General features: G+C 42.4%; 1 protein-coding gene across 3 annotated transcripts in view; it reads left to right on the top strand.

Moving 5' to 3' along the window:
* LOC143295004 (proteasome adapter and scaffold protein ECM29-like) overlaps positions 1–12,723 on the top strand; it is a 73,054-nt gene that overhangs the window by 35,534 nt on the left and 24,797 nt on the right. For all 3 annotated transcript variants that reach the window (XM_076606538.1, XM_076606537.1, XM_076606539.1), the window contains 12 exons: positions 121–213; positions 875–989; positions 1,867–1,981; positions 2,551–2,619; positions 5,757–5,874; positions 6,394–6,564; positions 7,485–7,670; positions 8,243–8,290; positions 8,862–8,983; positions 9,726–9,885; positions 10,324–10,383; positions 11,915–12,071. In XM_076606538.1, the coding sequence (XP_076462653.1) occupies positions 121–213; positions 875–989; positions 1,867–1,981; positions 2,551–2,619; positions 5,757–5,874; positions 6,394–6,564; positions 7,485–7,670; positions 8,243–8,290; positions 8,862–8,983; positions 9,726–9,885; positions 10,324–10,383; positions 11,915–12,071 (1,414 nt within the window). The remainder of the gene's footprint in view (positions 1–120; positions 214–874; positions 990–1,866; positions 1,982–2,550; positions 2,620–5,756; positions 5,875–6,393; positions 6,565–7,484; positions 7,671–8,242; positions 8,291–8,861; positions 8,984–9,725; positions 9,886–10,323; positions 10,384–11,914; positions 12,072–12,723) is intronic.

Here is a 12,723-nt window from a genome sequence, read left to right as displayed (position 1 = left end):
TTAATTTTGTAAGTTGGAATGGTGTGGAAAAGAAGAGAGAATAACTGTTAAAAAGTAAGCGAAGAAAAAGAAGAGCATTCAGTGTAGTCTGATCTGTGTGTGTGTGTGGTACCTGTGCAGGTGAAAATGTCGGGGTTTCCAGACGAAGTGGAGTGGTACCTGGCACAACTTCTGCAGACCTATGTCTGCCACGTGAACCCTCACCTTCGACAGGTAACTGCCATTTGTCTTGGGTCTGATGGCTTTGAGCATTCAAAATGAAAATTGTGATTTATGATTTATAGTAGTATTGGTAACACCAAATGATCATTGTGTCAATACCTTTGTTCATTGCTTCTTATTGGGAAGGCATTTATTGTCTATTTTTCATACTAGTTCTTTATATTTTTTTAAAGAATGGATTTTTAGCAGTTTTTTCTCTGCAGCAAACTTAACGTGCACATGCCCAAAAACTTCTCTTCCGGAAGCATGAAGAGAAAAAGAGTGAAAATATTTTGAAACACTTTTTGATGGTCATCAGCATTGCAAATGGAAAGAAATAGGAAAGCTCACATTGCACTGTCTTGACATAAATGAAGTTGAATTTTGTCGAAAAGCTTACAATATCCAAATAGTTGGAGGGTGTGGTATTCTCTGTCATACTCTCTTTCCTCTCCAGTTTTCTTTTTTTTCTCTCTCCCCCTCACTCACAGATGCACACACAGACACATAAAGACACATGCATGCACACACACACACACACACACACACACACACACACACACACACACACACACACACACACACATTCACACACACAGACACATACACAAACACACACGCACACACACACACACAGAGAAACTGACCAGTCCATGGTGCGTGTTCCTGGCAGGCATCCTGCATCTGGCTGCTGACCCTTGTGAAGCAGTGCAGTCAGCACAAGGCAGTTCAGTCCCGTCTGCTGGACATTCAGCGAGGATTCATCCGCCTCCTGTCCGATACTGATGGTCAGTGGACACTTAGGACTGGTGCACAGATGTCAGTGACTGATTGATGGATGAATGGTGGCTGACTGGTTTACTGAGGGCTACTGTTTGGCTTATTGATTAATTGATCTGTTGATTGATTAATTGATCTGTTGATGTATAGTATAGAAAAGACTCACAGAAGCGACTGTCTACCAGTTGTTGGATGGTTGATCAGTAGGTGGGAAGTGATGGGTAAATTGGTGGTTGATATACTTGGTGAGATGACAGAGGATCGAGCGGGTTTAGTTCAGGGGTGAGAAAGCCTAGGGTCCACGCTGCAACAAGAACACAGCATGAATGGGTGGTAGATGGACTGACTGACTGACTGACTGACCCATGAGATAGTCTGAGAGGTTCATTCCCTTGATTTGAGAGACATGTGTCTGTGCATCAAGACTTTATGAATTGATCCAGTTCACTAACAGATTGGTATGTGACAGATTATCTGATGGATTGATATATGATTAATCGTTTGATGGATTGATATGTAATGGATTGTTTGGATTGATATGTGCATGATTATCTGCTTGATTGATACGCGATGGTTTATCTGGTGGATTGATATGTAATGGATTATTTGGATTGATATGTGCACTGTTGACCGCTTGATTGATATGTGATGGATTATCTAATAGATTGATAAATGGTCGATTATCTGATGGATTGATATGTGATTATCTGATGGATTGATATGTGATGATTATTTGACGGATTGATATGTGACAGATTATCTGATAGATTGATAAGTGATGGATTATTTGATGAATTGATACACGATGGGTTATCAGATGGATTGATAGGTTATGAATTAGTACGTGTTGGATTATCTGAATGGTTTAGTATCTGCTGTTGCCAGAGGTGACCCAGGACATAGCCTCCAAAGGTCTGGGTCATGGCTATGAGATCTGCACCCCCGAGCAGAAGGACCTGCTGGTCTCTGAGCTGGTCGACACCCTGCTCACTGGAAAAAGGTGCACCACCCTTCAGTCACTTCACTTCCCTAACTTCTTGCCAATAAATGATGGATTCCTGTCTGTTGACAGTTTGGAAAGAAGTACAAGACTTTCATCAGGCTGTTGTTATTGCTTTGCTTTTTTGTTGTTGTCTTTTTTTTTTTTATCCTTTCATTTGTTCTGTTTTGTCTTTTTCCAAAATTTGTTGCGAAAGAATCAGTTCATGAGATCATTTACTCTTTCTTGACTGATCAGTCTTCTTTTTTTCTTGTTTCAAGAAAGAGTTATATAGAAAAGGTTGAGGAGAAGAGTTTCTACAAGATCAGGTAGTGTTATCAACATTGGTTTGAGTGAGTGAGTCGAAAACAGTGGCTGAGTTTTGGCAGTATGAATTTAGTGTTTTTGTCTGTGTTCAAAATCGTGTAGTTTTAATGTCTGTTTGAGAGATCATGTATGTGCTAACAGGCATACACATCTTTCTAGTCAAACCAGTGCACTCAGAAACAAACATTATTCAGAGGTACACTGAATGTTTATTCGTCATACATGCACAGTGTGTGAAGGACAGAGTGGTGTTTGCCTTCCAGGGCCAAACAGACAGTGAGTGAGGACACCAAGTTGTTTGAAGATGAGAGCCTGGGCAAGACACCAGACGGGTAAGATTTTGTATGTGTGTGTGTGTGTGTATGTGAGTGTGTGTGTGTGTGTGTGTGTGTGTGGATGTGTGCTTGCCCTAGAATTTGGGACGGGGGTGGGGGGGGGGGGTGAGGTTCTTGTGTGTGCATGTGTATGAGTGTGTATGTGTGTGTGTGTGTGTGTGTGTGGATTTGCGCATGCCACAGAATTTGGGACGTTTTTGTTTTCTATATTTCAGTGATGATGAATGATGGGGATGAAGTTATGGGGGTTCATTTGGGTTGAAGACTATTTGACTTGGTTGTTCTTTCTTAACCCTTTGAGCCCTGAGTTCCTGAGCAATTTTAACCCTTATGCCTGAGCTCCTGAGCCAAAATTTGCAAATAATTGGTATTAAACCCCAGCCACCGGTTGAGCGGTGCGTAAACACTTGAAGCGTGCAGAGTCTCAACCTGGCCCATCAGGGCAGAAATCAGGGACAAAACGTGTGAGAAAACAACTGTACACAACGCAGCAAGTAATTGATATGCTTGATGATTTATCGGAAGTAGAGTATGACAGTGAGTATGACAGTTGTTGTTTGTGTTGTAAAGAGGAGGGCTGTCCACCTACAGTGATGTTGTTTGTGTTGTGAAGAGGAGGGCTGTCCACCTACAGTGATGTTGTTGTTTGTGTTGTGAAGAGGAGGGCTGTCCACCTACAGTGATGTTGTTGTCTGTGTTGTGAAGAGGAGGGCTGTCCACCTACAGTAGTGTTGTTCTTTGTGTTGTGAAGAGGAGGGCTGTCCACCTACATTAGTGTTGTTCTTTGTATTGGGAAGAGGAGGGCTGTCCACCTACAGTGATGTTGTTGTTTGTGTTGTGAAGAGGGGGGCTGTCCACCTACAGTGATGTTGTTGTCTGTGTTGTGAAGAGGAGGGCTGTCCACCTACAGTAGTGTTGTTCTTTGTGTTGTGAAGAGGAGGGCTGTCCACCTACATTAGTGTTGTTCTTTGTATTGGGAAGAGGAGGGCTGTCCACCTACAGTGATGTTGTTGTTTGTGTTGTGAAGAGGGGGGCTGTCCACCTACAGTGATGTTGTTGTTTGTGTTGTGAAGAGGAGGGCTGTCCATCTACAGTGATGTTGTTTGTGTTGTAAAGAGGAGGGCTGTCCACCTACAGTGATGTTGTTGTTTGTGTTGTGAAGAGGGGGGCTGTCCACCTACAGTGATGTTGTTGTTTGTGTTGTGAAGAGGGGGGCTGTCCACCTACAGTGATGTTGTTGTCTGTGTTGTGAAGAGGAGGGCTGTCCACCTACAGTGATGTTGTTGTTTGTGTTGTAAAGAGGAGGGCTGTCCACCTACAGTGATTGTTCTTGTGTTGTGAAGAGGAGGGCTGTCCACCTACAGTGATGATGTTGTTTGTGTTGTAAAGAGGAGGGCTGTCCACCTACAGTGATGTTGTTGTTTGTGTTGTGAAGAGAAGGGCTGTCCACCTACAGTGATGTTGTTGTTTGTGTTGTGAAGAGGGGGGCTGTCCACCTACAGTAGTGTTGTTCTTTGTATTGGGAAGAGGAGGGCTGTCCACCTACAGTGATGTTGTTTGTGTTGTAAAGAGGAGGGCTGTCCACCTACAGTGATGTTGTTTGTGTTGTGAAGAGGAGGGCTGTCCACCTACAGTGATGTTGTTGTTTGTGTTGTAAAGAGGAGGGCTGTCCACCTACAGTGATGTTGTTTGTGTTGTGAAGAGGAGGGCTGTCCACCTACAGTGATGTTGTGTTGTGAAGAGGAGGGCTGTCCACCTACAGTGATGTTGTTTGTGTTGTGAAGAGGAGGGCTGTCCACCTACAGTGATTGTTCTTTGTGTTGTGAAGAGGAGGGCTGTCCACCTACAGTGATGTTGTTGTTTGTGTTGTGAAGAGGAGGGCTGTCCACCTACAGTGATGTTGTTGTCTGTATTGTGAAGAGGAGGGCTGTCCACCTACAGTGATGTTGTTGTTTGTGTTGAGAAGAGGAGGGCTGTCCACCTACGGTGATGTTGTCTGTGTTGTGAAGAGGAGGGCTGTCCACCTACAGTGATGTTGTTGTCTGTGTTGTGAAGAGGGGGGCTGTCCACCTACAGTAGTGTTGTTCTTTGTATTGGGAAGAGGAGGGCTGTCCACCTACAGTGATGTTGTTGTCTGTTTTGTAAAGAGGAGGGCTGTCCACCTACAGTGATGTTGTCTGTGTTGTGAAGAGGAGGGCTGTCCACCTACGGTGATGTTGTCTGTGTTGTGAAGAGGAGGGCTGTCCACCTACAGTGATGTTGTTGTCTGTGTTGTGAAGAGGAGGGCTGTCCACCTACAGTGATGTTGTTGTCTGTGTTGTGAAGAGGAGGGCTGTCCACCTACAGTGATGTTGTTGTCTGTGTTGTGAAGAGGAGGGCTGTCCACCTACAGTGATTGTTCTTTGTGTTGTGAAGAGGAGGGCTGTCCACCTACAGTGATGTTGTTTGTGTTGTGAAGAGGAGGGCTGTCCACCTACAGTGATGTTGTTGTCTGTGTTGTGAAGAGGAGGGCTGTCCACCTACAGTGATGTTGTTGTCTGTGTTGTGAAGAGAAGGGCTGTCCACCTACAGTGATGTTGTTGTCTGTGTTGTGAAGAGGGGGGCTGTCCACCTACAGTAGTGTTGTTCTTTGTATTGGGAAGAGGAGGGCTGTCCACCTACAGTGATGTTGTTGTTTGTGTTGTAAAGAGGAGGGCTGTCCACCTACAGTGATGTTGTTGTCTGTGTTGTGAAGAGGAGGGCTGTCCACCTACAGTGATGTTGTTTGTGTTGTAAAGAGGAGGGCTGTCCACCTACAGTGATGTTGTCTGTGTTGTGAAGAGGGGGGCTGTCCACCTACAGTAGTGTTGTTCTTTGTATTGTGAAGAGGAGGGCTGTCCACCTAAAGTGATGTTGTTGTGTTGTGAAGAGGAGGGCTGTCCACCTAAAGTGATGTTGTTGTGTTGTGAAGAGGGGGGCTGTCCACCTACAGTGATGTTGTTGTCTGTGTTGTGAAGAGGAGGGTTGTCCACCTACAGTGATGTTGTTGTCTGTGTTGTGAAGAGGAGGGCTGTCCACCTACAGTGATGTTGTTGTCTGTGTTGTGAAGAGGAGGGCTGTCCACCTACAGTGATGTTGTTGTCTGTGTTGTGAAGAGGAGGGCTGTCCACCTACAAAGAGCTGTGTGCCATCGCCAACGATCTGAACCAGCCTGACCTCATCTACAAGTTCATGCACCTGGCCAACCACAATGCCACCTGGAACACGCGCAAAGTGAGCCAACCTGGCTGTTTTTGTCTGTTTCCTTGTTTTTTTTGGGTTGTGATCTGATATCTGAATTTTATTGTTAGAAAGATTTTGGCTTATGAAATATGACTATTTTTTTCTCCTGATTGCACCTTTAATGTTGAAATGTTTGAGTGCTGAGTGTTTGTCAGATTTTGTGCTCTGGAAATATATTATTACTGCAGTAGGTATTTTGGGTTGACTAACAAAATGCTGTAACATTAAGGTCACAAGAAGAAGTTTGGTTGGACACATTATGATAAAGCTGGTGATGAAAAGATTAGCATAACTTTGTTATTTCATAAAGATAAGGATAACTGGATTATTTCATAAAGAGAAAGAATAACATTATATTCTCATAAAGAGAAAGAATGAATTGATATTCTCATGTAGAGAAATTACATCAGGTTCGATAAAAACAAAACATTGACTAAAACACAGAGCACAAACACCTGTGTGTTGCTCATTTCGTGAAGCACCACATATTCAGTGTCTGTGATACTGCAGGGAGCCGCTTTTGGGTTCTCCACCATTGCCACCCAGGCCGGGGAGCAGCTGGCTCCGTACATGGGTCAGATCGTGCCTCGCCTGTACCGCTACCAGTTTGACCCCAACCCCCGCATCCAGCAGGCCATGGCCGGCATCTGGAACGCTCTGGTCAAGGACAACAAGAAGACGGTGGGTGGTGGTGTCATCAGCGCTGGCCTTCTGTCTGTCTTCAGGCTGTGGATAGAAAAAGCTGTGCATGTGTTATTGTCCTTGTGAGCATGTCAGAAGATTGTTGGGTTTTTTCTTCTTTTTTGTTTTTGTTTGCTTACTCTCTGTTTTTTGTTTGCCTGTGGTCTCCAACCAGTTTAAGTGTCCATTCTTTCTTGCTCTCAATCTGACCTGATCATTAGATAAATGAGTTTCCCTTTTCTGAATTGATGACGTGCAGTGGACATCGTTTCACTCGAGTCTGGTAGCTCAATAACTTTTTCCTTTGAGTTAACCCCTTGACTACCAACATGTCTTGAGGTCAGCTGTATCCCATAAGCCGAGGAAAAAAGCTGTGTCAGTCCTGTGTACACTGAAATTACTGTAGCCTCTCTGTTGTGGGGATTTATGCATGAAATTACATGGACTGCGCCATAAGTTCTTCTTTCACAGGCAGAATAAGATAAAATGAGTTGCTTCATGATTTGTGGAGTATTTGTTGACATATTTTGACATGCTTATGATATTTTATGAGTATTTCTGTAAAATAAACAACTCACAACATAGAAGCAAACAAAAAATGAGCTGTGAGCCTCAGTCTCTTCTTCATCAGAATTATTAGAATTGTTTTCTGAATCATTGTTCAGTTGTTTTGTTTTTTTATCTTTGTGTACATCATTCATAATTTTCTCAGACTTTTAAAAGGATTATCAGTCTGAGACTGCCAAGGTGTCACCATTTTGAAGAAGACCGGTTTTAGTTGTTTGGAGAAAAAATGATTATTAGAGAACTGTATGACCCATTGAGCTGAAAGAGATTAACATGAATTTGATAGCTTGATGTATTTTTCTTACTGGTATCTGTTGAATTATGGACACTGTGTGTGTGTGTGTGTACCTCAGGTGGACCTGTATTTAAAAGAGATCTTGAGCGACCTCCTGAAGAACCTGACCAGCAATCAGTGGCGTGTGCGAGAGTCCAGTTGTAATGCAGTCACCGACCTGCTGAGGGGCAGAGTGTTGGACAGTGTTGTGGACGATCTGCCAGAGTTATGGGAACAGTGTCTTCGAGTCCGTGATGATATCAAGGTACCCACTTGCACTGATGACAGCTATGGCAGTACTTAAAGAAAAGACAGTGAAAAAGTTCATTGAAAAAATTATGTGCGTGATCACAGCAAGACCAGTATGTATGAAACTATATGTTCACAAATGTGCATATGTATTTGTGGATATCGCTGCTGTTACACTTGCACAAGTCTCACTTTCACGCACGCACACACACACACACACACACACACACACACACAGACATGCGCACACATACATGACAGACACTCACACACATACCCAGACATAGATGCGTGCGCACACACACTCTGTGTGTGTCTCTCTGTAATGAGGAAGTGCTGCAGAGAAGACCAAAAAACCCTGTGTGTCAAGATGAATGTCATTGATTGATAACTCAGTACAGTCCTGGTGATATAACTCAGTACAGTTCTGATAATTCTGTGTGATGTTTTACTTTTCATTTTGTGAGTTGATGGGATTGGGACTTGAAGAATGAGTATGTACAATTTGAGAGGGGGCAAGGGACTTATATCTGTGTGTTCTACTTGAGATGACAGCTGTGTTGACATTCGTGATGTGTGTCTTGCCAGGAGTCGGTGCGCACTGCAGCTGACCAGTCGTGTAAAACTCTGAGCAAGGTGAGAGAAATAACCTGCTGTGCATCAGCACACAGAGAGAGAGAGGCAGAGAAAGGAAAAGATGAGAGAGAGAAAGAAATAGAGAGAAAAAGAGCAGTGACGCAAATGTAAGGTGGAAACATAACAAAATACGTTCAGTTTTGAACGAACTTCTTCATCAGTTGATTTTAGTGAAAATTTCATTATCATTATTGATGTTCCAGTATATGATAAAAGTTGCATCATCATCTGTTGTTTCAATATATGATGAAAATTTAATCATAATCACTAATGTTCCAGGATAAATATGATGAATGTTTTGTCATCATCTGATGTTCCAGTACATGATGAAAATTTCAATTTTGTCATTAAAATGCCGGGATATGATGAAAGTTTCATCATCATCTAATGTTCTAGTATGTGATGAAAGCAAACGTGGTTAATGAGCCTGATGATGCTATTGGAACATATTGGTAATAAAAAAAATGTCTTGTATTTCAACTTTGTAATATTGGTTTTCCCTTTCTAGAGATGCCTGTTAATTACCTTTTTTTTCTGTAACAACAAAAGTTGGGGGTGTATGGCTGTGCAGGTGTCAATCAGAATCTGTGACCCGGAGAACGGGCAGGCAGGTGGGCGGGCCACGCGGGCAGTGCTGCCATGTCTGCTGAACATCACGCTCAACACCAACGTCAAGGAGGTCCGCGCCATCGGGTCAGTCACTCCTCTCTCCCTCCCCCTCCTGCCCTGTCTTTCTTTAACGTTGCTTTTCAACTTCCCTCATGAAAGAAAATTCAGTTCAATAGAATTTTTTTTGTATTTATTTATTTTTTAAAGTTCAGTGGAATTTAATTCTTTTTGGGGGGGGCTGAAGAGGCTTCCACATACTGTCTGCCTGCATTGACAGTTGTTGTGGTATCCCTCAGGGAGATTATGTTTTTACTTCCTTCTTTTTTTTTCTTTTTTTTGTTGTCTGTCTGTCACAGTGTCTGTCGGTAGGTTTACAGTGACAATGGTAATTTGTTTGAGAAAATAAACCAAGGTCCCATGTGCAGCATGAACTTGGCGCTTGTAAAAGAACCCACAGTTAAAAGATTGTCAGTGGCAAAATTCTGTCCCCATGATATGGGTTACACTGTACTGTTGTGATGCACTCGACTGTTGGCCACCGTTCTTTCTCTGTTTCTGGACCTTGCAATTGGAATGAACTTCCTCTTTCGCTTCGTCAGGTCTCCACAGTCAGCTCTTTCAAGTCTGGCCTTAAAACCCACCTCTTCCCAAAATAGCCTCCCTTCCCTGCCACTTCCTTGTCTTCAGTTTCTCCAGTTTTAGAGTTATGCATACATGTGAATGACTGGTGCGAAAGTACTTTGATTTGTCTCTGCACAAGATTCAGCACTATATAAATACCATTATTATTATTATTATGACTGTGTATCTGATGACTGCACTACAGGCTGTCCACCATTCTGGAGATCAGCAAGAAGGCAGGGGAACTGCTGAAACCCCACATCCCTGCACTGGTTGTCGCTCTGCTGGAAGCTGTCAGTGGACTGGAACCCCAGGTCCTCAACTACCTCAGCTTCCACACCAGCAGTCAGGCCACACAGGACAAGGTGCGCCATCTACTTTCCTTTTTCTCACCTTTTCATTATTTTTTGCTCCTAATTCGTGGAATGTATGAGCAGAAATAAGGAAAAAAAGATCTGTAAATGTAGTCTCTAAGGATTTTTGTCACATAAAAGACTATATTAAAAAAAGTATCAGAGTTTTATTTTGCTACTACTACAGTTGGGTAACTGATTATTTTGACAGTTGGTCAAGTGCTTGAATGTTCTGATGTTAGAATCTTTAAGCATTTCGCTTTAAAAAGAAAAAAAAAGAAAAGAAAAAGAAAGAAAAAAAAAGACCATTAACATCCAGAACCATTACCACAGTTGCAAGATGCTAATGTATGAGAAAAACAACACATCACATTTGGTGCCACATCACATTGGGTGATCAGTGGTATCTATATTTGGATGGTTGCATGAACAGTGTGATGTTCCTTTCAGTTGGACAAAGCACGCATTGCTGCATCAAAGTCATCGCCCATGATGGAAACAGTCAATCGGGTAAGTAGGTTCTGTTGTTTTCTTTCGTTTTTTGATCTGTGTGGGCAGACTGTAAAAAATGTTGCTGGAGTTTTCATTTGTTTTGTGTTTATACCTTGATTTTTTATACTTACTGGATATTTGTGATGTTTTCTTATCAATCAGAATTGATCTCAGATTCAGAAATTGTTTGTTGTACAGTTAACACTCTACAAGGCAAAATGTCTCAATAATTCTTTTTATCTGTATCTTAATTGTATGAAGAGAAGTATTGTGAGTTGATATCCATCGACTGAAGAGCACACTGTTAGTCCAGTGTTTCAAAAACGGAGAAACAGATTTCAGGTGAACAATGCCAGCTAGGAAAAAAGCAAACAAAAAATGGTGGCTTGTGGGAAAACTGATTAGCTGTGTGTACAGTACATGGACCACTCGTGTGACTTGCAGTGTGTACAGTACGTGGATGAATCATGTGACTTGCAGTGTGTACAGTATGTGGATGAATCATGTGAGTTGCAGTGTGAATCATGTGACTTCCAGTGTGTACAGTATGTGAATGAATCATGTTAACTTGCAGTGTGTACAGTATGTGGATGAATCGTATGACGTGCAGTGTGAATCATGTGACTTGCAGTGTGTACAGTATGTGGATGAATCATGTGATTTGCAGTGTGTATCATGTTAGCTTGCAGTGTGTACAGTACGTGGATGAATCATGTGAGTTGCAGTGTGTACAGTACGTGGATGAATCATGTTAGCTTGCAGTGTGTACAGTACGTGGATGAATCATGTTAGCTTGCAGTGTGTACAGTACGTGGATGAATCATGTGAGTTGCAGTGTGAATCATGTGACTTGCAGTGTGTACAGTATGTGGATGAATCATGTGACGTGCAGTGTGAATCATGTGACTTGCAGTGTGTACAGTATGTGGATGAATCATGTGACGTGCAGTGTGAATCATGTGACTTGCAGTGTGTACAGTATGTGGATGAATCGTATGACGTGCAGTGTGAATCATGTTAGCTTGCAGTGTGTACAGTATGTGGATGAATCATGTGACGTGCAGTGTGAATCATGTGACTTGCAGTGTGTACAGTATGTGGATGAATCATGTGACTTGCAGTGTGTACAGTATGTGGATGAATCATGTGACGTGCAGTGTGAATCATGTGACTTGCAGTGTGTACAGTATGTGGATGAATCATGTGACTTGCAGTGTGAATCATGTGACTTGTAGTGTGTACAGTATGTGGATGAATCATGTGACTTGTAGTGTGTACAGTATGTGGATGAACCATGTGACTTGTAGTGTGTACAGTATGTGGATGAATCATGTGACTTGTAGTGTGTACAGTATGTGGATGAATCATGTGACTTGCAGTGTGTACAGTATGTGGATGAATCATGTGATTTGCAGTGTGAATCATGTGACTTGCAGTGTGTACAGTACATGGATGAATCATGTTAACTAGCAGTGTATACAGTGTGTGGACATATTACATGTAACTTGCAGTGTGGACAGTACATGAACGAATCACGTGTGACTTGCAGTGTGTACAGTATGTGGATGAATCAGTGTTGACGGAGCTGGTGCCCCGTCTGACTGACCTGGTCAAACGCAGCATCGGTGTGGGAACCAAAGCCGCCTGCTCCAGCTTCGTCGTCTCCTTGGTGCTCCACTGTCCTCAGGATCTGGCTCCCCATGCAGGTGAGCACTGCTGCTAACCTGTCTTCCTTTGTTGTTCCTACATTCCTGTGTAATGTTTTTTTTGTTTGTTTTTTTTCACACTGCTCCATCATCTGCAACGTTTAAGAGGCATTACTTTACTTGGCGTTCATTCCCAGTCCTCACCCTGCCCCCCAATACACACCCCACACCTGGATTCATCTGCTGTAGACCCAGCACTGACAATCCACAGGAGTTTTCTACGTTCTTGTAAATAAACATTTAAGACCAGGATGATATATGTTCAGCCTTTGTTGAGTGAGATGTATAAATGGTTATTTATTGGATGTTATTATTTTGTTCCTTGGCTGTTTACATGCATTTACATGTGCAGGGTAAAAGGGTATGGGCATTTAATGATTATGTTGAACCTGGATTTTCAATATTGAAGATAGATTGTTATTCTTTTAGATGAAAAGAGATGAAGTGAAAATGTGTCATGACTGAAGTTGTCTTTCCATCCATCAGGTAATGAGGTATTGTTTCCTCTTATCTTTTGCTTTGTTTTTAGTTTATTGCTTGTTCTTTTTCTCAACTGTTACCAGCAGATGACTTCTTTCTTTTCTTTTTATTTTATTTTTTTGGGGGGTGAGGGGTTTGTTGCTCTTGTTTTTATGCATCAGCAGAAATGTAT

The sequence above is a fragment of the Babylonia areolata genome, chromosome 20 (assembly GCF_041734735.1).
Source record: "Babylonia areolata isolate BAREFJ2019XMU chromosome 20, ASM4173473v1, whole genome shotgun sequence".
Taxonomy (NCBI): domain Eukaryota; kingdom Metazoa; phylum Mollusca; class Gastropoda; order Neogastropoda; family Buccinidae; genus Babylonia; species Babylonia areolata.
Note: the sequence above shows the minus strand (reverse complement) of the source record. Positions and strands in the feature narration are given on the sequence as shown.